This window comes from Falco cherrug, chromosome 14, assembly GCF_023634085.1.
Source record: "Falco cherrug isolate bFalChe1 chromosome 14, bFalChe1.pri, whole genome shotgun sequence".
Taxonomy (NCBI): Eukaryota; Metazoa; Chordata; class Aves; order Falconiformes; family Falconidae; genus Falco; species Falco cherrug.
Window position 1 is genome coordinate 924,806 of NC_073710.1, and position 24,565 is coordinate 949,370.

Here is a 24,565-nt window from a genome sequence, read left to right on the forward strand (position 1 = left end):
CGCAGCGCCCTTTAAGGAGGAGCGCAGAACGCCGGTGAGCCGGGGTGTGTGTTCAGCCGCAGCTGTCAGGCTGGAAGCAAATGCAAGCAGCTGCCTAATGCACCCCCCCCTCCCCAGGGACTGCCTGCCCAGGGTGAGACCACTGAATTCAGTCTGTTAAACATACAGCGAGCAGCTGGGTGAGGAGCACTGGCGAGTTATTAGACTCTAATTAGCCAAGCCAGGGAAATCTGTCATCTGAGTGTTTCTTCTCAGTGGCTCGGCTTAGGCAAGCTCCAGGTGTAGCAGAGCTTACGCTGTTCGGAGCAGCACCCCAAAGGCTTTTATTCCTGTAAATTCAAGATTACTCTCTGGACGCTTTTGAGTCTGTGCAGCATCCCAGCAGGACCCGAGAGATCTGGTATCTCGTACGCTGGCTGTGGGTTGCAGGCTGGTGTCCCCAGTTTGCTTCCTCAAGCGAGTGTGTTATCATATAGTAATGCTTCGTCTTCCTCCAGTTGCTTGCTGGGTAGAAACACAAAGTCCGTTTGATCTGGCAAAGTGTTTTCTCTAGGTTTTGAGAAAAATCCAGGTGCCTTTATTCTTTCTTCTCTGTTCTTATGCTTGGTTTGTTGGAGTTGGAAACGGTTCTCTCTACCTGTTCTTACCTCTGAGCAGGCTGTGCATTAGGGAATCATTGTAGCTGCAGCCCAGTAACTCAGCATGTCATAGCTCTTTAATTTTTTGTGGGGGCTGGCCTCTGAGCTCTATGTGCTAAGTTGATGGGAAGTATTATAGTTGTTTAATATTTATGATGCAGCAGTGCTGGAGGCTCCAGTCAGTTCAAGATTCTTCTGGACAAAGTACGGAGATACCCAGCAGCAAGCAGTATCAAGCTTTGTGCATAGGAAAATAACTGTTCTTTTTGTGGTCTTCTATAAGCTAATCTTTTTCATTGCTTTAAAATATTATTACGGTTGTCAGAGATGCATATATTTATGCCAAAAAATGGATGAAGAAACATTTTTAGTGCTGGGGACTGAGGGGATGTCAGTGGTGCCTTTGTTGAAAGCAGTCGCAAGAAGCAAGAGCCTTTAGAAGCCAGGGATGTCTCTGAAAACACATGACGAGGCTCCCTGGACTGAGCACCAGTGCCAGGACTCTGAGAGAGGGGGAGAGAATGAAGACCCTGAGGAAGCAGCAGTTGCCCACACGCTGGTACCATGGGCCAGACTTAAATCCTAGAGCAAGAGCCTGGCAAGGAAAAGAGCTTGGTGGTTGTAGTAGGTGTGGAGCTGTAAGCAAATGCCATCTCTTCTTGTTTGAGCCTGTGTTCAGGGAAACAGGGATGTACGCACCTTGCAGAGAGAACCGGGCTGCATGTGACTCTCAGCTCCCTTCTCAGGTCATCCATCAGCTGGAAGAGCCTGCGAGCTGGCTCAGTGCTGGCGGCACAGGGCAGGAGGAGCCTGGTCTTCACTGCTCCCCAGGCAGGAGGGCTTGTTCTGCTTGGTGCCGAGTGCCCTGACTCACCAGAATCCATTAAAGAGTTACATGCACGTACAGGTTGAGGGTATAAGAGGCAGCACGTTTGTAACGAAGAATGGAAAAATCCTTTTGACTTGCTGACTCTCTTCTGATCTTGGTAAAACATTCCCATGGCCACAGGGAGACAGGGATGTAAGGGGAGGGTTGGAGGAAAAAGGTGCCTTGTGCTTAGATCAGCTGGTACTTCTGAAGAAATGCTTGATTTGCTGAAGCCAGCCAGTTTGGTTCCTTTATTAGAACCCTAATTAAGGGGGGAAAAAAAAAAAAAGCCTTTACCAGGTGCTAGTAAAGGTAAGGGACTGACATTTTTTGCAGCTGCTTCCAAAGTCTTACAAATCTGGGTAAGTGCTGTTTGCTTCTTGCTCTTCATTGATGCTCTAAATAAAGGCTTACAGGGCTGTGGTTGAAAACAAGAAATGTAATGTTTGAGGATAAATGGTTTGTTGTCTGCTTCTGTTTTAGGAGGGAGATGTCTGGCCAAATTCTTCAATTGAAATTAATGTGATCTTCAAACCCCGAGAAGCCCGAGCCTATCAACAAACAGCCTACTGCGACATCTCAGGTACGGCTCCTTTCTCCTCCTCCTGCCACCCACCGCAAAGGCAGGGCACAAATACTCTTCCAGCCCCCTTGGTCCCCGTGGACTTGCTAGGAAGGGCCGGTGGTCAGCAGGGCAGCGCCGGCACCTTCCTGCTGTCCCTGTGGCTTCCCGCTGGTCTGTGCAGAGCCGGGGCTTAGGATGCCTGGCTCTGACCGCTGATGGCTCTAGAGCAGCCAAAGCAGTGAGGGGATAAGCCTTCCTACCAGGCATTTGCTCTGCTGCAAGGTGTTTGTAAAGGCCAGAGAGCTACACCGCAGAAGAGCTTTGGTGGACGAGCACTAAGCCCCTGTAGACCTGCAAGATGAGCCTTTATTCCATGGATGCACTGTCAGGCTCCTGAGGCGGTAGGAGCTGAGTGAAACGTGCCCCCTGCCCCTGGGTCACCTCCCGCTCTCCAGGCGCTGCCAGACCGTAGGTGGCTGAGCCCCGCTGAGCGCAGGGTGTCTGTGAAAGTACCAGGCGTGTGCCGCTCTCCCTGCGTGGGACCAGTCACCTCGTGGCTCGAAGTCCGTGCTGCATCTGCGTAGTGTTGTACAGGGCTCGCTGCCCTCAGCAGGGTGAGCTCCCTGCCCAGGAAGCACAGTGCGAGCAGTCTGCTAGACAAGCTTTATGCTCCTCCTGGCTGACAGAAGTGCTGTCACGGCTTTTGCTGGGAGCGGTTATCACTGACCCACCGCGTTACGCTGCCTTTGCCCTTACAGAGGTGTGACGGCTTTGCTGTGCTGGCACGGGGCAGGGAATGCTTGCAGCAAGCTCCGTGGTTCAGGTTACCTTGTCCTTCCTCTCCGTCTGTGTGGTGCTGCTTGAGGTGGTTTTCAAGAGCGGGAGGTCCCTGTCAGATTTCCATCCAGGGAAATGATTTTCCCCATCTAAGAGGAAGTAGGTGTGAGGCCCGTGGTCCCCAGCAGCCAGGCTCCCGTTCTGGAGGGTGCTGAGATCACTAACCCAGCTGCTTTGATCCCTTCCTTACTGCTCCAAGCTGACGGATGCAAAGGCCACAAAACAGCTTTTTATTGATACGGTAACTGCGCAGGGTTCAGCCGGCTGCTGGGGTACAAGCCAAGCCCTTGCTTGGGCTCTTCCTTCTCAGCTCCTGTGCGGTCGTCGCCGATGGCAGCGATACAGACAGCAGGTTTTTATCTTTGGTTCTGTTTTGTGAGCTTTGTGCCTTCACTGAACGGATTTCAAAGCTTGTCTAAGTGCACGGGAAGGAATTCCGAAATTGTCTTTTATGCGCAGCATATCTTCTTCAGGGTGCAAAGTGATTGCTAAGTTATAAAGCAGCCCGAGGGCTCAGTTAGAAATGAGAAGCCAGCCCCAAAGTATATCTTCTGAGGCAAGGGAAGGGTCCTGGATCTTCTCGTGAAGCATCTAGCGCTGGTGCCACCCAGCCCGGAGTCAGGGACTGGCTCTGAGGCTGCCTGGAAAACCCAGGTGAACTGAAGGAATTCTGTACTGACATGGCAATCTCTTCCCAGGCCGTGAGACCAGGCTGCCCCTGCGCATCCAAGGGAGCGGCATAGGGCCCCAGCTCCGCTTCAGCTTTGACCAGCTGGACATCGGGAAGGTTTTTGTTGCATCAACCCACAGCTATGAGGTGAGCAGTGGGGTTTTCCGGGGTTGGGGTGGATCCTGATGGCTCCTGGGGCAGCGGTGAGCTTTGTGGGCCTGCGGGATTTCTGGCAACGCTGGCAGTTGTGAGCACGGAATATTTGACACAAGTGAAATGTGGGTGGTTTTGCGGAATCTGGATAGTTTTGGTGGGGTCTGAAGGGTGTGTCTGTTGTTCCCAAAGCCCCAGTCCCTGCTTTTTGGCAACCTCCCTTTGAGACCAGCTAGGAGGCTTCGTGCAGAAAACCCAGCCCTTGACACATGAAAGCAACACCGGGTCAAAAAGGTCAGGATCCAGAGGCTTTTGTTTCAGCCCTAGAATCACTGCACCCTGGTACCCTGGCGGTTAAAAAGCAGCTGAAACAAACGTGTTGTGTTCCAACTCGAGTCCGTTGCAAACACCTTTCAGTGAAGCGCATCCTCCTGGCTCCTGGCGCCGGAGGGAAGCTGGCCAGCCTCCCCGCGCAGAGCTGCCCGCGCAGGCACCGGGAGCGCTGTCCCTGCTGAGCAGCCTCCTGCCACCCTTCAGACCTGGTGCACCTCTGGCTCTATGAACAGAGCAGAGCAGTTCTGGAAGTGAAGCAGAGGAGCTTTCTACATGTTTCCCTCCCCCCACCCGTGGTGGCAAGTTTTCTGTAAAAAAAAAAAAACCAACCAAAACCCAAAACAATAAAACAAAAAAAAACCCAAACAAAACACCCCAAAAACCCCAAAAATCCAACCTCCCCAAAAAATACAGCAACTGGAAGAGGTAGAAAATGAGGCAATACGTCTTGCGAGACACTTTCAAAAGCTTGACTGTGGCAGGGAAGGACATGTTAAGGGGTTTTCTTACCAAAATATTGTGCACTCTGTGCATTTTTAATGCTGATACTTTATGGAGTCTATTTATATAAATTATTTTTTTTCCATTACTTGAGAAAATGTGAATGAGTAGATGATACTGTAGGTGCTGTATTGAGCAGCCAGACTGGAGGTAAACCTCAGTGTAGGATCTCTAAGTGCAATTTGTAACTAAGGTGTAAAACACATGAGTAGTTTTCCAGTTACCAGTGCAGAGTTGGAATAGGTGAATGTTGTCAACAGCAGCTGCAAAACTGGAAAATAAGGGCTGTATGTCTGCTTCTGTCTCAGTTTTTCTGACAGGTTTTGCAGGGACAGAAATTAGGGAAAAAGCCTCCAGAGCAGGTAGATGAGTGCACAGAAATGGCAGGATGTCACCTGCAGCCATCGGAAACTGTAGAGCTTTGCTTTGGGTAGGTCTGGTGACCGACAGCGTGCTGGTACTCACAGGTAGGTGTGGGCGCTCCTTGCTGAACGTGGAGAGAGCTGAATCTCACCAAGCGCTGCAGGATTATGTAGCTTGTTGGAACAGTAAATAATGGTAAATTAGCAGATAATGGCTGTGAATATTTGTGAAAGAGAAATTTTTTAGACTAGGTGGAGCTGCTATGCACCTCACTCACCCTTTCTTGACATGTCTGGTTGAGCAAAGACAGAGAGACTCTCGGATGAAAGAAAAGAATAAAATGAGCCTCAGTGACGTACCCTAGCAGAGTCGGGGAGTGCAGCTTATAGGGCTGTCCTGAGGTATTTTCGACATCAAATAAGCTTGTTGGCAGCAATGGGAGCTGAATGTGTTTTGCCCTTGGCGGGACTGGGCTCGTCTGGAGCAGAAGCAGTGAGGTGGCGATGCGCTAGTAATGCTGCGACTGCCCTTTGCTGCTCCTTGGGGCAGGTCTGCATCGCCTTGGTGATGCTGAGCATGTCCTCTGCACTGCAAGTCCAAGTGGACTTCTCTGTGTCAGTGGAGTAAGACCATGGTGACTCCGTTTCTGTGAAGTTACCGCTGTTCTGCATGCAAAAGCCCAAAGGCAGAACCTGTCCCGTTGCATGTTCTTTAGCTTCAGCCAAGCAGCAACACGCAGCATCTTCTGCCTTTTATAGATGTCTAATTAGAGAAGAAATTGGCCTTCTGTAAGGAAGGAAGATTCCTCATGTATTTCCATTTTGATTTCTCGCTGCTGCAGGTGATCCTGTTTAACAAAGGAGTCATCGATGCCCCCTTCAGCTTGGTCCCTCCAGTGACGGCTCTGGGCTCCTGCTTCTCCGTCCACCCCCAGGAGGGCATCATTTCACCAGATGGCCTCCAAGTCCTCCGGATCTCCTTCAGTTCCACCATCCTGGGGCCGTTCACAGAAGAATTCGGGTTCAGTGTGGGTGGATCCCCTGAGCCTGTGACCTTGACTGTCAGGTGAGGAGGGTTCTAGGAGCCTGGTGGGCACATCTGTAGCCATCTCTGGGTAATCATCTCCCACCTACGTCATTTGGTGATGGAGTAGAGAAAAAAGGGTGTCGTCTAATGTCTTAGTCGAGCACGAGGGTGACGGGTTGGTTTGAAACCCACTGTGGTGCTGAGACTAGCTTTTATCTGTCCCGGTGGTAACAAAAGCTGAATGCTTTGCAGTTCTTTTTTAACCAAGCCAGTTCCTCCTCTGCCTTTGTCCTTACAGGGGCTGTGTCATCGGACCGACTCTCCATTTCAATGTACCTTCCCTCCACTTCGGTGATGTCTCCTTTGGTGAGTGTGCCCTGGGCTTGGACCGCAGGTCGGGAGGTCTGTGCCTTACTGAAATGAAGCACTTGAAGAGCGTCTGTCGCTTGTGTTCCTCCACAGCAGCCTTCAGGGTGTTAAAAGCAGGGCTGGCGCTTGCTCAGGTGGTATTTTGCTGTCGTGAGAGCAAATAGGGCCAAAGGAATAGCAAGTCAGTATTTTTCTGGTGCCCTCAGAGCCTGCTCAGCCCCAGCCTCCCAAGCCTTGGCGGCAGAATGATGGTGAAAGCCCTTGTCCCAGAAGGGCCCGGGGGTTGGGGCTGCAGGAGAAGGGAGTTGGAGCCACACGCTAGCCTGTGGCTGCTCGGGGCGAATGCTTACCCCACTTGACCTTTAGTGTGAGATGTTGATTTGTGCCATGAGGGCTCCTCGTTATCACCTGCCCGGTAATAAGCCCAGGCAGTAGCTCTGCGTTGGGCACTGATGTCCCCAGAGATGTGGGCTCCTTCCCCTTCCCCAGCTGAAGCGCTGACGGCCGGTGGCTGAGCCCCAGTGTCTCCATTGAAATGCAGATTCTGATTCTCCATCTCAAGTCTCACAAAAGGCTTCTTACTGAGATGATCTAAAGTTTAAATGTGAAATCAATTGCGGATTGATTGAAGGGCTATTATCATTCTGCGCCCTGGATGCCTCTGTGTTTTCATGATGTTTGTGGGCTTTTTAAGAAAGCTCATTACCTTCCCCGAGCCACTTCCCCCTCTCCCTGCATCACCGCTCTGCTACTGCTGTGTTTCTTTTTGAATAAATAAACCCACAAGAAACGCACCGGGCAGGAATACGGTTGTGTAATAGGAGATTCATCCTACTTAATCTGATTGCATTAACAAGGCCTTTTCAGCTGAAGGCAGCTATTGTATTTTTACTTCTTGTAACTGTGCTGCTGACTGTTGTATGCCTCTGGCGACTTCGGTCCCATTTGGGGCTGTGCAGTCTGTGCGTGTCCTTTCTGTGCCCCCCCTGCCCCCCGGCCGGAGTAATTGCTGGCGGTGGGCAATGTTCACTGCTGATGGGCATGGAGAAATATCTGCTGTGTCTGCAGGTGGTTTTCCTCCTTGTCTGTATTCAAATAACGCTTGGTAAGCAGGGCATGGGGGGTGTCTCCTTCTGGCAGAGCTGGTGTCCGCTCCAGAGCAAGCTGCGGGCTGGTGTCCTGCCTCTGCAGCACATCCCCTGCCACCCAGTGTGGTTGTATCACTGGTTTTCCATTAGGGAAAGCAAGTGTCAGAGCTAAAGTGATGTCAGGCTTTGCGGGCAGTCATCAGAGGCAGCGTGGATGTGATGTCCCCATTTGTTAGGTAAGGTGAGACACGTTCCTGCTAGTTTCTAAGGAAGCGTTAGAAGCGTTTGCCTGCAGTGGGGTGGGCTGAGTGATCCTGTGCTCAGTCTGGTTGCCCCAAAACAGGAGCTGCCTTAAGGATCCTGCCTAGAGAAGCTCCATCAGAGCGCTGTGCATCATGTTGTAGTGCCCAATGTCGTCCTTCCTTTTCCTTACTGTAGCTTCTCTTCAATAACAATCTGCTACTTTCGTATATTGAAAACCGGGGGAATGTTCATGGAGTTAATGGGGAATTTTACAGGCTGGATTTTCAGGATAAATGCTCTGTCTGGATGCACACTTGTCAGTGAGAAAGAGTTGGGGCTGATTTGGGGGCAGGTGAGAGAGCTCCTTACAGTTAGAGAGAGACTTCTGCTCTTCAGCACCAACACCGCTGCCCATTGCCAAGGAAGCAAGCTCGGCTGTTGAAAGAAAAGGCAACTTCAGTCACAACTCGCTCCTCCCTGAGCTTCTCAGTTACCTGCCGTGCACATTGACAAGAGCTCAACTCCAAGCAGGGTTTTATCCTAACAGGAGAGTCGCAGCAGGAATCACAGCGTAATGGGGGACTTAATTGATATTTGTCTCACCTTCCCAGGCTTTCCTCACACCCTATCGTGTCGCCTCACTAACACCTCCTTGGTGCCTGTGACTTTCAACCTTCGCATTCCTGGTGATGGCTCAGGACAGCGCAGCGTCACCAGTTTTGCTCAGATTTCAGACAACGCTTGCCTGTCCTGGAGGAAGGGAGCCCAACATCACATCAAGCCAATGGAATTTACCATAATGCCTTGCAAAGGCACCATCCGCTCCCAAGGAACCCTGGATATCCAGGTATGGGATGAGCCCGGCCATACGTGCTTCAACAGGTGGAGCTGCAGCATCAGTGACGTGCAGGAGGGCTGCAGCGCTGCTGGCTTTGGGCATAACCGAGTAAGAGATGGGCGTTAGCGTTAGGCTTTTGTTAGCTGGGGGACTCTGGGATGGAGCAGCGTTTTGTTTCCAGAGTCGTAAGCCAAGGATCACGTACCGTGTGGTCAAGCACAGAAGCCGTGTGTGTGTTTCTGAGCTGCTTAGAGCAATTTGTTTGATTTAAAGGGGGCCGAGGAAGGGTGAGGACAGAAGGTGGCTGTTGAAAAGAGAGATGCCATTGCCTAAAGCAGTTTGCTTTTCTTCCCGGTCTTATTTTTCCTCTCCTGTTGAGCAGAATGAGTTGCATTCACTGCAACAGGGGCTGAGAAAGCTCCAGCAGCCATGAACAAACTGCACAGCTCTTGCTGGGCCACGTTTTGCCCTCAGCTTCCCACTGTAAAGCTGAACTCATTCTGGGAAAGTCAACAGATCTCCCCTGGGTTCCCGCTATTGTAGTCGAGATGAAAAATTGGTCCCTTAATACAGTGGTGAGTAGAACATGAGTTTGATTTAGCTTACACGTGCCCTGGTGTGCAAGGTGTATTTCACAGGTGGGGTTTGTCAGCAGAGTTTGGTTACTGGGAAAGGCAGTGGTGCACACGTGGAGCAGCAGCAGAAGGCAGGCAAAATGCTCCCTTTCCTTAGCATTGAAGGAGAAGCACAGGACACCACGCGTGGCTTGTGGCTTCTGGGAGTGGTGAAGTATTTGACGCTGCTCTTCTCTACCAGGTCACCCTGTGTTCCAACACGGTGGGGCGATACGAGCTGGCACTGGTGCTGGACGTGGATGGTGTTGGCCAGGAGGTGTTGGCGCTGCCTCTCACAGCCAGGTACCGGCGCTTTCCTTGCAGCTGGCCACCTTTCCCCGCGTAGCCAGGCCCAGCACGCTGCCTGGCGTGTGGTGTGCTGGCTGTTGCCTCAAAGGAGAAACGGTGCTTCATGAGCTGGTTCTGCCCAGCTCGCTGTGAGCACAGCCGTGCTTTGCCAGCGGCTGTGTTGAGAAGCACCTGTGCTCAGTGCTCAGGCCATGCCCCTCTTGTTCTGTTTTGAAGGCAACAGTGCTTATATTCCTTGTTGGCCTGTCGTCTGGGACTTGAGGAGTAACGAATCTGCAAAGGGCTGCCCCTGCTTCTCCCTGCAAGCGGTGGGCTTGTGCTGGGTTGGCCCAAAATGCAGCATTTGTTTGGAAGGCAGCGAGCAGCCTGCTGAAAGCTGGGGTCTGGCTCAGTTAATGAAGGCGTGTGCAAATGGGAAAGGGGCTTACGGCAGGAGTGGTGGGGGGAAACTAAAGGGGAAACTCGTCCTTGGTGTGGGAGGTGAGCTCAGGTTTCTCAGGTTCTTTTGAGCATGAACTTTCGCAGACTTAAGCCAAAAGCTGCTCTTGCTGCAGCCACGTTCAGTCCTGTTGCGCCGCAGCGGGTGCCAGTTTAATGATGAGAGGGACGCAGTTCGCTGGTGCTGTTCCCTCTCCCAGGCAGAGTCAGCTAGGCGGTGCCTGGGCTGCAATTTTGTAAAACGAGTGGGAATGGGAAGAGTCAGTGTGTGGGCTGGTGGGGACCAGGCAGCTGCAGGAGCTGGGAGAGGCTGGTCACCCAGCGCGAGAGGCAGGCGGTGCTGGTGCCCTCCATCGCGGGGGCAAGCGGCTGAGGTTTCAGGCAGGGCGAGAGCGGTACGGGAGAGGGGGGAGTTGCTTTTACTGAGATGCGGGAGTCTTGTTTGCCTTGCGCTTTGGGGAGCGCTGGTCCTCAGCGGGAAGGCTCCCGCAGAGCTCGTGCCTTGCTGGGACTGTGGGAGGGTCCTTGCCGGCCTCCTGGGGCAAGGGAGGGGCAAAGCTTGATGAGAGAGCACTGGGGCAGGGCACTGGGCAGCCTCTGCCACGGGAGTCTGGGGCTGCCCCTCCGTTACAAGAGGCTGTTGAGTAAAAAGAAGTTAGAGGTGATCGATTGCCGTAGAGGTAGGAAATGTCTATCTGGCAGAGACAAATGCCTTGTGTCTATTTCATGCTGTTTGGGGAGTGAACAACTTCTACGTTCTCTCAGTGTCTCTAATTCCCTTTGGTCATCTCTTCACCCAGATGTGTTGTTCCTCCGCTGCATGTGCTTAGCACTGTTCTGAGATTCGGACGGTGCTTTCTGAAATTCCCTTACGAGCAGACGCTGACCCTTGTGAACGACAGCGATCTTCCAGGCTGCTATGGAGTCCTTCCTCAGGTCTGGCATCGCGTTTGCCTCCTGCCCTCCAACGTCATTATCGAGGGGTTTATTAGGAAAAAAGGGGGTTTGGAGAAGACCTTGCTGTTTAGTGTTCAAACCTAAAGTTTTGCAGAGAACGGGAAGCTACCTGAATATGAACTTCAGGAGCGGTTTGAACTCTTCAGGAAGCAGTTTTGGTTCTAGTCTTTGGGGTGCTTTCATGCAGGAGAACTTTGAGGGTTGTGAAAAGCTGCTGCAAGGAGGCCGCCAGCACCGGAGTGGGTGTTTGTGGGTGCAGCAGCTTTTGGACCCTGTGAGGATGCTACTTAGGCCCATATAAATCTTGCACCTTGTGTTGGGCTTTTCTGCTTTCTCCTAGGGATTTTTAAAAATGTGGGTGAATTTCCATTGTAGTAGATGTTAAGGAGCTTGAAGTTTCCTCAGATTATGAGGTTCTGTCAAATTCTGACAATTGTTGTCCTTGATTCTGTCCCTTGTAGGAGCACAAGGAGGATGCTGCTGTGTGGTACTCCAGCCCTGTGCCGTGTGGGATTATCCAGCCTCACAGCTCGGTGGAGATCCCGTTTACGCTGGAAGCCCAGGCGATGGGAAGGCAGGACACTGTGGCTAGTGTCTCGGTGTTTGGGAATGAAAGATGCCCGCTGGTGAGTGCTAGGCGAGATGCGTGCCTTTGTGTGACTCCTCTTGGTGGGGCATAAAGTGTACTGGGGTTCTGCCAGGGAAAAGGAGAAGGTCATAATATGTGGCTGGTGTGGACAAGGAAAGAAGGGGTTCATGGCATAAGTAACAGCTAATGCCTAGAGAAGGGTGGTGTCCTCTTAGGGGGAAATCTGAGTGTCTGAGATGGTGTTTAATTATGGATGTGTGAGGCGGGATAACAAGCCCAGCCTGAAACCCGGAACAATTTGTGGGTCTCTTGCTCTCCTGCCATTATGAGATGAGCAGCAACTGCTGCTTCATTAGAACTTTTGTTCAGGAGCACCCGGGGACATTGCTGAATGCCGCTAAAGCAAGGGCGGTGTAGGAGACCGTGCTGAAATGATGATTTCTGTAAAGCTGGATTTAAGCTTTCCTGAAAGTCAGGTCCATCCCGCCTGAGAAATATCCATCATATCTCTTTGCCAAAAGCCCCAGCCAAAGACGCATGAGACTCCACACTGCGTGCATCTGGAGCACAGACTGTTGGTTGTTCTTTTTTTCTCCCTACCAAGCTTGGAAAGGGGTGAGGTGAAGCATTCCTGGACTAAAGCCTCCTACAAGACATTGGCATTCAGGCATGTACAGTAGCAACAACAAAGTGTAGGCAAGAGAATGTTGTATGTGGTGTCCTGACTTCCACTGGCTGAAACAGAGAACAAATTTAGTTAATAATTTAATTTAAAAATCCTTTTAATTTAAAAGGATATTAACTTTTGAAACAGCTGTTTTAAAATGTCTGGTCCTCTCTCTGAGCACAGAAGGGGATATCAGAGGATTCCTGAGAACCTGAAGCTTTCTGTAACGGAAAGGAAGGCTGGCATTTTGAAAGCAAATGCAGGGATATAACCTTTTTATAAAATGAATTGAAACGATGATGCCAAATCCCCTGTATGCCACTGATCATCTCAACCCAGGCTGCTGGGGATGTGCATGTAAACCAGTCAACAGCAAGGCCAGGCAATGCAGGCTTTGCAGGGAAGTCTCACGTTTGACAAAACAGTTGCTCGCAGACAGAAGGCATGCTTCCCTGGAAGAGGAGGGTTTCTCCCCACTGGAATAACCAGTTGTTTAAATGTCAGCTGGTTTTTGAACTGCAGGTCCCTTGAAAAGCTTTTACCCTTGGGCTAACAATTTATAAATTGGAAGTTGACCTTACCTTAATCTTTTCTATTTGGCCGTGAATGTGTCGATGTTTTGCCCAAAGGGCGAGGATTTCAGCTGGAGAATCGTAGCTGTCCCTAAAGAAAGGACTAGCTGTGTTGCATTTTCTATAGGTCTGTCTTCTGGTTGCAGTGCAGTTCCAGCAGTTCCCTGGTAGCTGACGCACCCAAAGCTTTCTGGGCTGGCAGAAGAGCTGGCTGTCTTGTTACGTGTCCTGCGCTGGTGGCAGATCCTACCCGTACGGATGCAAGTCTGACCTTGGGAATCGCTGCAGTGTGTTCCAATAGAACTTCAAAGCTCGTGCTTGCCTTAGGCTGGGGTGCCCGGTGTCGATGCCTGGTCTTTACCACCATTTCAGGCGGAACATGGTACAGATCTTTCATCCAGGTTGTGCAGAGTCCCTCCACAGCTCTGTTGTCGGGTATTTTGTTTGCAGGTGACCGTGTGCCAGCTCCAGTCTGGTGTGTATCATCTGCATGAAGGAGCTGGTAAATCCCAGCGCTGGCGTTACTGGTGCAAGGCAGCCTCGTGTGCCGCGGGCAGGGGGTTTGGCAGCTGGCTGCTGTCGGAATAAGCGGGCACTGGAGCACAGCTGTCCGCCAGGGTCAGATGCTCTTCGTTCCTAAGTGATCAAATGTGACATGACCTACCTATTGACAAAGCCAGCGGTGCTGGGGGGGGGCGGCGGCTGTGTCTGTAGCTGTGGCAATATTGCCGATGGCAGAGCTGCCATCTCTTCTTGCTGCCTTTCCCTGTGCCATGTTGCCTGTAACGCTGTTGCATGGCATCTTCCTTGTCCCTTTTAAGAACCCTGTAGACGAAGGGGTTGGGGTTTTTGAAGCCCTCTCCTTGGTGGTGAGGATGCGTCATGTTATTACACAGTCTGACAGAAGGCAGCTCTCCTGGGCATCCTCCAGATGTTGTTCCGCTCATCCCCAAAGGGCTCTGCCCTGCCTTTGCTGCTGCTGTCCCGCTGTCACCGGGAAGCTGAGCTGGCTGGCGAGGCGCAGCTCTTCCCTGCAGCTCCTCCTTCCTGGGGGCTTTGGGCAGCATCACCCAGACATGCATCATTGTGCCTGGCTTCAGTTCCTTATTTTTGAGGCCCCAGCCTTGGTAGGTGATTTTTTTGGCGCTTAGTTTCAGGCAGCAGTGCCCTGTCAAGGGATGAGCATTTCTGGATGCTGCTGCTTCTGGCTGAGTTGGGCTGGTGATTCTGACAGCGGTCAATACCACTTCCTTGAGCCAGACATCGTTAAAGGTTTTACACAGTGGAGGCTGGTTTCTTTTTTGGTTAAATTGTACTCTGTGCCCTCCAGTGAATCATACGATGTCTGGTCAGCGTTGGGAGTTTTATGCATTCAGATCCTGTTGAAGTGTTGAGGTGTTTGGAACCAGTGAAATCCACAGCAAGACTGGACAAATTCTCATTGTTTTTAATGATGTGGGAAGGTGGTTTAGCAAAGGGATCTGTGTTCCTCCTCCAGTAGTCTGTGCCAGTTCTGCAAGGAGAAAGCTTTTTGGGTCTGACTGTCAAGAGAAAAAACACCGCTTGAATGATGTAATGAATAATTAATGCCTGTTATTCATGCCATACCGGGAATACACCTAAGCACACATCAGAGGCAAGTAACTTGCACGATCTCTGCTCTGAAGAGCCTGCTTTGCTTCTGGCTTGTGCTGGTTTTCAGAGGTGCATTTTTGGGAATGTCAAAGAAGTAACTGTCCAAGTGTCGCTGTGCAGCAGCAGCAGTCAGGGAGGTTTGGGGCTCGGCTGAGCAGCAGAAGGAGCGGGAGCAGGCACAAGGCAGAGAAAGGAGAGCTAACTGTGGAGGAGGTCTGGAAAGGAAAGCGTGGGACCCAGGGTTTCTCTGTCCCCTGAGAACGGGAGCTTGTGGCTTTCAGATGGGATCACTCCCGAGCCTGCACTTGCGCCAGGCCTTCTGTGTCAGCCTTGCAACACTGAAAACTTCCAACAGCCGTACTTATCGCCCCGTTGAGGAGGACCCTTAGAGCTGTCTCATATTTTTTTAACTTCCCCTGCTTTTCTTTTTTCTTTCCTACCTTCTTCCTGGAGCAGAATGTCTGTTTAGTGAGTATTGGAGAAGGACCGGTTGTCTACGTGCATCCAAGGGAGATAAATTTTGGTAGTATTGAAGTTCTACAAGATGCGTCCAAAAGTCTCCACCTCTCCAATCAGGCTGTCATCCCTGCATCCTTCTGTGTAGAGATGGTAAGTATCTGTGGGGCTGTTTCCCAATGAAAATTGACTGGTCTGTAGCAGCCTGTGGCTTGATTTTTACATGCAACGTTTCCATATTGCTGTCTCAGAGAGAAAGCAAGATATTCCGTCCCAACGCAGCGAGAGGAGCCTGGCTCTGGGGGCAGTTTTAGCTGGGGCACCCCTCAGTAAAGTAGACAGCTTGCATAGACGTTTGTGCAGAAATGAATCTGGATCATCTTTACAAGTTTTCCCTTTGTTTTCTGGACGGTATTTAAAGGAGAGTCGTGTCTTTGGAGCTCTGAGATCAAGAGGCCCCTGTGGCCCTTTGCTCCTGGAAGGGCATGGATTTTCCTGATGCTTTCCCCATTAGGTCTGTGTTTGCTTTGTGTCAGACTGCTGTTTGTGACAGAGTCTGGGGTGTGAAGTTTGTCCTCAGCCTGCCTGTGGTGAGGTGAGTTTCACACCTGCTGGGGGCCCAACCAGCTGTGGTGTTGCACAAACATGTAACGGTAAGGGTTGTGTAGCTACAGGGTCTGTGGGCTCCGTCGCGTTGCAGAGCATCTCCGGGGGCCAGCCGCGGGGAAAGGCCGTTGAACTGATGGAGGCCGCAGCTGACAAGCTGCGTGGCAGGTGGCAGGAGGCGGTTGGGTCGCTGCCCTGGCAGGAGGGGCAGGGCTGGTGCAGCCAGGGAGGGCTCCTGTGCGGACGCTGGGTGGGATGTGCCGCTCACTGGAGGTGGGATCTGTGAGGGGCTTAAAAACAGGGTTGGGAGGAGGTTTGTTCTGCTCCACGCTAGGTGGGCTGGATTTGTGGAGCTGGTTCACCCAGGCCTGGCTCTGTGGGCTTGGCTGGGTGTGCGGGTAAAGCATCAGGCAGCGTGCGAGAGGCCAGGCTCAGCCTCCTGGGCCAAGGAGGAGGGGGGCGAATTTCCTCCTTGCTGCTTTTCCAGCTGTTTGGGGGACAACGGTAACCCCCAAGTGGGGGAGGGATTCCCAGGGCAGCTTTCTTTGAATCCACCATGAAAACCCGCTTTCCATCTGTGGCGAGAGCAAGCCACCAGGGATGGCTGGTACTGGTGTTGAAATGATGGGTTTGCATGCCTGTCGCAGGCAGTGACCCGCAGAGCTGTTCGGGTCCTGCTGCCCCGGTGCAATGCCTCCCTCCTCCCGGGGCAGCTCGCGGTGTAGCCGGGGGGCTTGCAGGGTACATCTGCCCCTCCGTTGCCTCAGGGCCCTAACCCATGGGACTGGGCAATAAAGCCTGTCGTGCTTCACCGCCATCTCTGCCAGTCCTGGGGCTGATCAGTCACTAGAGCAGTAACACGAGGCGGCTCAGGGACGGTTTCTTTGCCTGCAATAAAGACGGGCTCTGCTTGAGCAGTGGCTTGGACCAGATGATCTCCAGAGGTCTCGCCAGCCCCAGCCGCTCTGTGACTCTGTGTGTGTGATGATCCCCCCTGCTGACTCCACGGGGCCGAGTTCCCCCATGGTGAGCATCTCTGCTTTTTGGGGCAGCTGCTGCTCTCATGGAGACGTGCCAGGAGGCAGGTCCTGGGAACCTGCTCCATCAGCCGCTTCACCAAAGGCTCTTCAGACAGACTCCGGGCACGGTGCTGCTGAGGCTGCCTGATGGGAGCAGCGCGGGCGTGGGCGAGATGTGCCCGAGCTGCGCCCTGGCCCTCAGCAGCTGCCTGCTCTGCTGCTCTTTTGCTGCCCCAGTTGAGGTTTTGCCCTTGGCTGCCTTACGCTGCCTGGCAGCTCCTTGACGGGAAGCAGAGGGGACTGAATAATTGTGGAGATAAAGCCTGAGATGCAGTCGGGTGTCAGGGTGACGTGCACGTGTCCACCTGAGAGCGGAGCAGGCTGCGCTGTGCCTTAGCCCAGCTGATGGGTGACACGGGCGTCCTTCATTCCTCCGTGTCCCTGAACCCAAGCCTTGTGTCCTCTAAAGCGCCAAAGCCGCTGCTCTGATTCCTGCTTGGAGGTTGCTGCAGGGGGTGAGCCGTGATTTCCCTGTCTCCCATTTGTTGGCCAGTCTGCAAACGGTGGCTGTGAGGCTCAGAGATCATGGTCTCCACTTGAAAGGGCGAGTTATCGACTGAAATTTTCACAGGAGCGTTGCATCGGGAATGTTATGCGCACTGACCGGCAGCTTGACAAACTGAATGAGGTTAATTGAAGGGGCAGCAACAGGGCAAACGAAAGGCTGGTGTCTTGTTTGAAACAGAAAAGGAAGATGCTGTAATGCAGATGGCCGTGCTGCCACCCCGATGGTACTCTTAACTGTCGAGTGAAAATTGCTCTTCCTGTTAAGGCAAGCTTGCTGCTCGCTTTGGGGGGACAAGATCATTACCTGAGCAAGCCAGGATGATTTGTGGTGAACTTCACTTTGGGATAGTGACTTCAGGAATTACTTGCAGTTCCCCTCAGGCACCAGCTTCCCTGTACCCCGCTCCTCTCTGCTGGGTGAGTTGTGTCTGTTCTGTTCTCAGTTGCAGGGAGCAGCAGGGAGCATCTCTGCCACCAGAAGAAAATAAATAAAAACCTGCCAAATCTGTGTGTTGAGATGGGGCTTTTTGGGTGGGAAGAGGGTTGTAGGGACTGCATACCTGCGTCCTCGGTTGGCTTATCCCTGCTTGCCAGGTGTCTGCAGATCTGCGACCCTTGGGACCAGTGTGTCGTCCTGTGCTCACCCAGTGAATCCTGTGTCTGTCGGGTGTGCTTTTCCCTGTCAGATTGCTTTCCCAGCTGCCAGGCAGCCCAGCCTGCTAGGGAATCCTCTGGATCCAGCGAGGGGAGGATTTGTGTCTGTCTTGGGTAAAAAAAGACTGGAGCAATGGGTCAACATGAAGGAGCTGTTGCAGCTTAGCTGGGGGCTGATGTAACCTGCTGACAAAAGTGGCTGTTTCTCCTCCTTGCTCCGCTGTCATCTTCTTTTCCTGCCTGCCAAAGTGTCTGATATTTGCCATATTGACAAGTGCCAAAAGCTTGTTATGGATTGATGGAAGTGTTTGCTCTCCCTGCAGAAAGGAAAAAGCATCGTTCTTAGATAATTTCCTACTTGTTCTTTGTCATGCTGTCTTCTCGGGGATCTTTTGTGTGGCTGCTAAGGTTGACATCTCTTGGCATCACAGAAGGCAGCTGCGTATCGCGTCTCTGTGATCAGGAAAGAAAAGACAGGCCTAGGGTGTAATTTTTCTTAATCAGTGGCAGCTTTCTTCTGCCTGCATAACCCCCGTGCTGGGTCTGTTATGTGCTACCGCAGGGTGGCAAATGGTTTCCCAGTGCCTTGTAACGAGGAGGAGACAGAAAACCTTCCTTGGGGTTTCCTCTACTCATGACAGTCGTAATGCGGGGTCCTGTCTCCTTCAGCCTGAGCTCCCTGATCCAGAGCCCTGTGCTCCAGGTGAAGCTCGCTGCTGCCTGGTTTCCAGCAGTGCTTGTACAGCCAGCTGGGTTGTCTTCAGGAGGGTGCCTGGTGGCTCAGTGCAGATCCCCTTCGGCGTTCCCAGGGATGCGCTGCTGCCACATTCAACTGGAGCTGACCTTGCAGAATAGACCAAGTTTTGTTTGTTTGGTGTGTTGTTTTTTTTAAAAAAAAGCTGTACCTGGTTATCTTGTCACTGGGATTCGCTGTGGATAACTCCACGGATTTTTCAGGCAGCATATAAAGGCTCTTGGTCAGGTGCGGTGTAAGCAAGGGCAGAACACGCAGTTCCCATACTCTGCTCCCCTGTAGCGCAGGATTTGTTTCATTTACTAATTTCATTGCTTATTCCCTCAAGCTTTTGATGACATTGCTTTTATTAATGAAATGGCCATATAGAAAGATTGCAAAACATGGAGATAAACTTCCAAACAGTGCCGATGCTGCTTTAGTGACTCTGTTCCTGGGTCTGGCTGACGGGCGATTCTGTTGCTCTCTGAGCAAACCGTGCAGGTTGTGGGCAGTGAAGGCTTTGAAGAGCACATCAGCATTGTCTGCAGTTCTCCCCAGCTGCTCTGGCTGAAGTCAGAGCAGACTTCAATTAGCAAGAGGGTGGTTTTCAAATCTACTGTAAATTACTCCCTCCCCCCCCCCCCCCCCCTGCCCCAAAGCAGCTGAATAATTAGCCAGCCTGTCAGTGTTTGCTCATAGTGAGACAGAGGCAGACAGTGCTGTGCCCTTCTCATGGTATCTGCAGTGCTATTTAGAAATTAGGGTTAAATTAACTTTCCAGGGTACGGGCAGCACTAGCCCTGCATATGTGGCCTCTTCCAAGGTGAGCAGAAGTTTTGAAGATGGATAGGCTTAACTCTTTCCTGAGCTGTCCCACCAGAGCGTCATGGTGCTCCAAAAGCTCACCTTTAGAATTAAACCCTTGGTTTGGCTTTAAAGGCTGTGTTTTGCTTATACAGCAGTACCAGTTTGTGCATTTCCACCCAGTTTGGTTTTGCCAGAGCTGGAGGGAGCCCTTTGTTGTAGCTGACAGTGCCTGGAAACACACAGCATCAGTTGTGAACAGGGCTCGTGGCCAGGAGCGTCCAGTCTCATGCTGGTGAGGGGGTTGTACCAAAAGCTGAGGAAGGTAGAAGGCTGTGTCCCTCCCAGTGTCACTCAGGCTTAGGTCCAGGGCACGTGGGCCTTAAAAAGGGGAGCAAAGGTTTGGAGGAGACCTTGGAAAAGGTGCCTGAAACCTGGCCTCAGGGAAGAGTTTGGATTTTATGGCATTCGGTATCTTCTATGGGTTCATGGTCTTTCAAAATTGCTGTGTTTCAGTAATGGAAGAAATTGTTATTCTGCTCATCTAGGAAAAGGGAACTTGTCGCGTTGTGCTGCACCCGCTGGCCAACAGGGTTCAAGAAGGGTAGAAGTCTTCAAGGCAGTTACGCTGCTACAGGCCAGAGTGACTCAGCTGAGCTGTCTTCCCAAGGGAAAAGCAGGAGGATTTTGGTTGTTCAATCCTGTGCTTGGCAGCAACTGGCCAAGCCATGGCCGTGTCCTGGCTGGAGAGCCCCGATGTGCAGAGTGGTGGCACTGGTCTCCCCAGCCCAGCGGGGAGGGCAGATTGGGACCTGGAGGGCTGAGCAATGGCCAGGGGACACAAATGGAGACAAGCTTCGTTGGCTCACTCAGCAGCTGCTGTTAGCTGAAGCAAGTGTGACAAATTGGGCTCCGTTGTTGGTGGCAGTGAGTGCCACACTTTAATTCTTTTCTTTTCTTTTTTTTTTTTTTTTTTTCCACTGGCTTTAGAGGCTCTGCCTGGATTTCACAAAACATCTCCTTGCTGGTGCTCTGGGGCAGAGGCTCAACCAAAGCGGTCCCCCTGCTTTTGCCGAGGAGATGCTGGTGCCGAGGTGCCAGGAGGAGGCTGGTGGCTGGTGGGAGCATCCGGCCAGCCTTGTGCTCTGATCCCCACCCTGTGGGCCTTAGGGTGCTTCTGGGCTCTTTCTGCCACTGGCAGTTTGTGCGGGTGAGGAGTCACTCTGCTATGAAGAGCACAGGCTCCCACCCCTTAGGACAGCTAAAGCCCCTGGGACAAGGCTCCGTGCGCAGCTGATGTGGTGGGGGGTTATTTCCCCTTCGTGTGTGACCCCTGCCGGGGGCGGTGGATCCGGCTGACGAGGTGTGAGTGCTCTCTTGCCAGAGCTATGGCTTGGTAAAGTACAGCTGCATTTTTCATGTTGAGTTCTGCTGCTTCTCTCACTTGTGCAAGGCTGGAATGACCAGATGGCTTCAATTAACGGGCTCAAAGTAACTTGCAGAGGGCAGCGTGGTGGCTCCTCAGCCATCCCTTGGGGCAGCCATCCAGCCGTCCATCTCTGATGCGCGCTGATGCCCGCTAGAAGCGAACGTTGGCAGCTCTTATTGCCAATGAAATCTGTCCCAGGAGAAGCTAACGATCTCAGTGCTGAGCTTCTCGAAGCGGTTGATGCCAGCCCTTGCCTGGCGCTCGGACTCTGGCGTCCAGTGGTGCAGGCTCCTGCAGGGACAGAAATAGCCGCTGTCTTTGTCTGCCCAGCACGTGCAGCTATTGCATCGTGTCCTGGAGCATTCAAGCCTAAGCAAGGAGTAGGGATGTTATCAGAAGTTAGATTTTGGCCTTCAGAGCAGGGGGATGGATGATTTTAGCGTGTTCCCAAGGGATTTCTTGTCTCTGGGACACAACCTGGACCGGTGTAGGCAGAGGCTGACCTAAAAACCTGAGCGGAGCTGGTCCGGCAGAGCCTTTTGGTCCTGGCAGGTCTCCTGTTCAGCGGTGCACTGTGCTGCCCCTGGGACCCACACCAGATGCTAACGGAAAGGATGAGGACGCGATGCAAATCGTGCTCCTCCGGAGTGGCTGTTGGCCTGGCAGGGCACGGTGGGTCTGCGCTGGGTCACCCTGGGACACTGCGAGTCTGGCTCCATCGAGACAGCCTGTCATTGTTCCTCAGTAATAGTTCCTTGGGTACAATTTACTGCCGGCTTGTTGCCAAGCTGTGATAAATGAGCTTTGTCAGATAGCAGACTTGCAGATTCACCTCTGGAGCAGAGCTATCGGGTCTCCTTTTCAAGCAAGCTACTCTGTGTCAGCGTGAATCGGAGGAAAAGTTGTACATTAACGTCAGTGAAAACCTAACGCCCACTGGCTCGGTGTGAATGAGCTGGCTGGGTAGCCCTTGGCTGGCGGCAGCGCAGCCGATGCCTCCGAGGCCGGCGACCAGCTGCAGGGACCACAGGGCAGGGTTGGTGGGAATCCTCCGTGGTCAGTGAGGCCCCAGTGTTTACCCTGTGCCAGCCACCTGCCTCCATCCCAGTCTCATCTTGCTTTTTTAAAAAATTTTTTCAAGACTCTTTTTTTTGAAGCCCTAGAGGACAAATTAAATGGAGCTGAGTGTATAAATGTTGCCAGTGCCTGGAATCGTTTTGATGCCTTTGGCACACTCCGTTATGGGATGCAGGCATGCAGCCCTGACCTGCTCTACGTGGAGGGCACAGCCAGCCTAAGGAGTTAGCGTAGCGGGAGCACCTACGCTTGCTGCTGGGACCCTGAATGCTCAGCAAGTTATCGCTTCCCTGGCCTCCAGCTAGCCTTCACCTTGTCAGCAGAGGTCATTTTGGGGTGTTATTTTAAATGTTTCTGTGACTTCGAAGTGCTGCTTGGTTTTCTGCTGCTCTTCTCCCTTGGGCTGGCTGGTGTCCTGTTAGAGCTCAGAGCTGCCAGCCCACCGGACGGAAACTCGAGCTAACTTCACCTGGATCGAGCACTTGCTTTTATTGTGTCAGGCCTCTGAGCACACCGTTGTTTCCTTTTTTTTTTTTTTTTTAATTTAAATAGAAAAGTTACCCTCTTCTCGACAATACTGTAGAGTTTTGGATGAGTGGTGCCTGTCATCCTAAACACAGCACTGAACTGTGATGCATGTAGCACTGATGCTGTGATGGACACTTGAAAGCCACGTGTCTGCATCCCAGTGCATTTCCTGCTGGCCCGGGAGCACTGCGTGCATTTCTCTTCTGCGAGCTTGCACCTTGTGAATGTGGCTTTAGGTGGGCTGGAGGGGTCCAGCACCTCTGTTGCCCCATCCGTAGAGGGAGGCCCGTGAGGACACAGGGGAAGAGAGTGCTTGGGAAGCCCAGGCCATGCCCACAGGGCACATGTCTTGAGGTTTTCTTTCTGCTTCTTGTTTCGCTGCCCTGCTATAAACACTTAGGGCTGACTTTGCCAAAGCAGAGGGCCTTGGGGCACCTCACTGCAGGTGATGGTCCATGGGAACAGAGGGCTGCAGCCCTTCAGGGGCTGTTGAGAAGCCTGACTCTTGGGAAAGAAGACTTTGGGGTTTTATCAGCCGCTTTTGCAAAGTTGTTCTTCGGGGTCTCAGCAGTAACCCCCAGCCGTGTGGCTGCTGCGGGGGGACTGGAGCAGTCCTGGCTTCCTCTGGCCTGGAGCCTTTATGGCAGAGCTGGCCACCGTTGTCGGGAAGCCAGGAGATATCAAGTGGCTTCCCTGGGTGTGCCCTCCAAGAGGGAGGCTGGAGGGACAGTAGCATTCTCCTGAGGGTGAGCATCCCTTGGGTCAGACAAAGCTGGGTTAACAAAGTGAGTCTGTTAAGGGAGGGTAAAATAGAGGTTGTATGAGCTCCTGCACGGGTGCTGTTTCAGCACTGTAGCTCAGAGTTGGGGAAATGAAGCCTTTATGGTTTTTACCCTCATGTCTTTAATCCTTTTTCTGCATCCCGCAGGAGACCAGGGTCCATGGTTTCCATCCTAAGTTACTGTTTGGCTCATCTTACAGGCTGGCAAACGCTCGCGCTGGAGGATTGAACCCAGTAAAGGAGTGATCCCCCCTGAGAGCGAGGTGTCTGTGGCCATCATAGCAAACTTGGACGATACAGAGAGATTTGAGGATGAGGTGAAGGTGTCCATAGAGAACAGCCACACCTACGTCATCCCCGTCCAGGCTGTCGGCACGGGCACAACGATTGTCACCGACAAACCCATTGCTCCGGAGCTCAACTTGGGCCTCCGCTTCAGGTAGGGATCTCTCGGCTCCTGCTTCCCACGTGGGCTCGGCAAGGAGTTTTGCTGTAGTCCTTCAGGCTAGTTGTTCTTCAGTGCTCGAGGTCCTGGCTCTGCTTCACCGAAGCCACAGGAACTCCTTTAGGAGTGTTTTATGGCCGTTTGAAAGTTGTTAGATACCCTCAGAAGCCACCAAAGTGGAAACCAGTTGCTAGATTGTCCCTGACTTGTCTTTAGTTGGAATGTATTTATTTCCTTTATCAAAGAACGAGCTGGAGGAAAACAGCAGGTCCCAGAAGCCTCCTGCTGGAAAATGCTACATTACAAGTATAAACATATTTCTGTTTGCAATAACGTTGCTTACCTTTCCAGTCACTATGGATTATTCTCTCGCAAGAGCGGAAAACCTTCGTGGTAGCTTGTTAGCAACTCCTCGACTGAATTAATGGTGCTGGTTTATTTCCCTTGTGCCTGGGAGTCCTGCAGGAGCTGCCGAGTTTCTTTGCCCTGTGTCATCCATCAGTCTGCTCGTCTTCCCCAGTTCCCCTGCTGGGCCACTCTTTATTAGAGGCACTCGCTCTTCCCTCGTTTCCCCTGCCCGCTTTCCTTGCGGTCTGCCAGCACTGCGGCGGCAGCCCGAGGCAGAAGCGAGCGAGGCTGCCTGCAGGAGCAGCTCTGAGCGGGAGAGGAGGAGAGGTTGGCTGAGGTTGGGTGGGATAAATTGCATGTGCTACCTGAAAGAGCTTAGCTCGGACGGGGGGATTCGTGGATCCTAGTGCGTGTGTCTGAAACTGCCTACATTCTTATAAATGGGAGAAAAAATAAGCCTTTTCAAAGCGCTGTTGCTGTCAGAGTCCTCTTGGGACGAGAATAATATTCTTCTCCAAGTGCCTGTTCCTTTTGCTGACTGCAAAGAGGCTCCACAGTGCTCAGATACCTAAATTTTGGGCTAGAAAGAGCAGGTTGATGCTGCCTTAAGCATTTAGGCAAGATTAGTGGGGGTGGGGTGGGGTGTTGGTGTGTGTTAAATATGTACCCACAAGCCCCCCAGGTAAGCAGGGACATTACAGGGAGATTGGCACTTGGCCAGCGTGCCCTGTGCTCTGTGCAGCCACAGATGGGCTGCACTGCGGAGGGGAGAGTGTGGGTGGGATTGCTGTCGTCGTCCTCTGCCCCCCTTCGTGTCTTTGCCCGCAAGCTAGTTGGGAGCC

At 52.3% G+C, this 24,565-nt stretch overlaps 1 protein-coding gene across 1 annotated transcript in view; it reads left to right on the forward strand.

Moving 5' to 3' along the window:
• LOC102047281 (hydrocephalus-inducing protein-like) overlaps positions 1 to 23,373 on the forward strand; it is an 85,115-nt gene extending 61,742 nt beyond the window's left edge. The window contains exons 12-21 of the mRNA XM_055726534.1: positions 1,990 to 2,089; positions 3,607 to 3,725; positions 5,770 to 5,993; positions 6,253 to 6,320; positions 8,266 to 8,501; positions 9,309 to 9,409; positions 10,654 to 10,789; positions 11,272 to 11,436; positions 14,730 to 14,882; positions 23,131 to 23,373. Of these exons, the coding sequence (XP_055582509.1) occupies positions 1,990 to 2,089; positions 3,607 to 3,725; positions 5,770 to 5,993; positions 6,253 to 6,320; positions 8,266 to 8,501; positions 9,309 to 9,409; positions 10,654 to 10,789; positions 11,272 to 11,436; positions 14,730 to 14,882; positions 23,131 to 23,373 (1,545 nt within the window). The remainder of the gene's footprint in view (positions 1 to 1,989; positions 2,090 to 3,606; positions 3,726 to 5,769; positions 5,994 to 6,252; positions 6,321 to 8,265; positions 8,502 to 9,308; positions 9,410 to 10,653; positions 10,790 to 11,271; positions 11,437 to 14,729; positions 14,883 to 23,130) is intronic.
• The last annotated feature ends 1,192 nt before the right edge of the window (positions 23,374 to 24,565 follow it).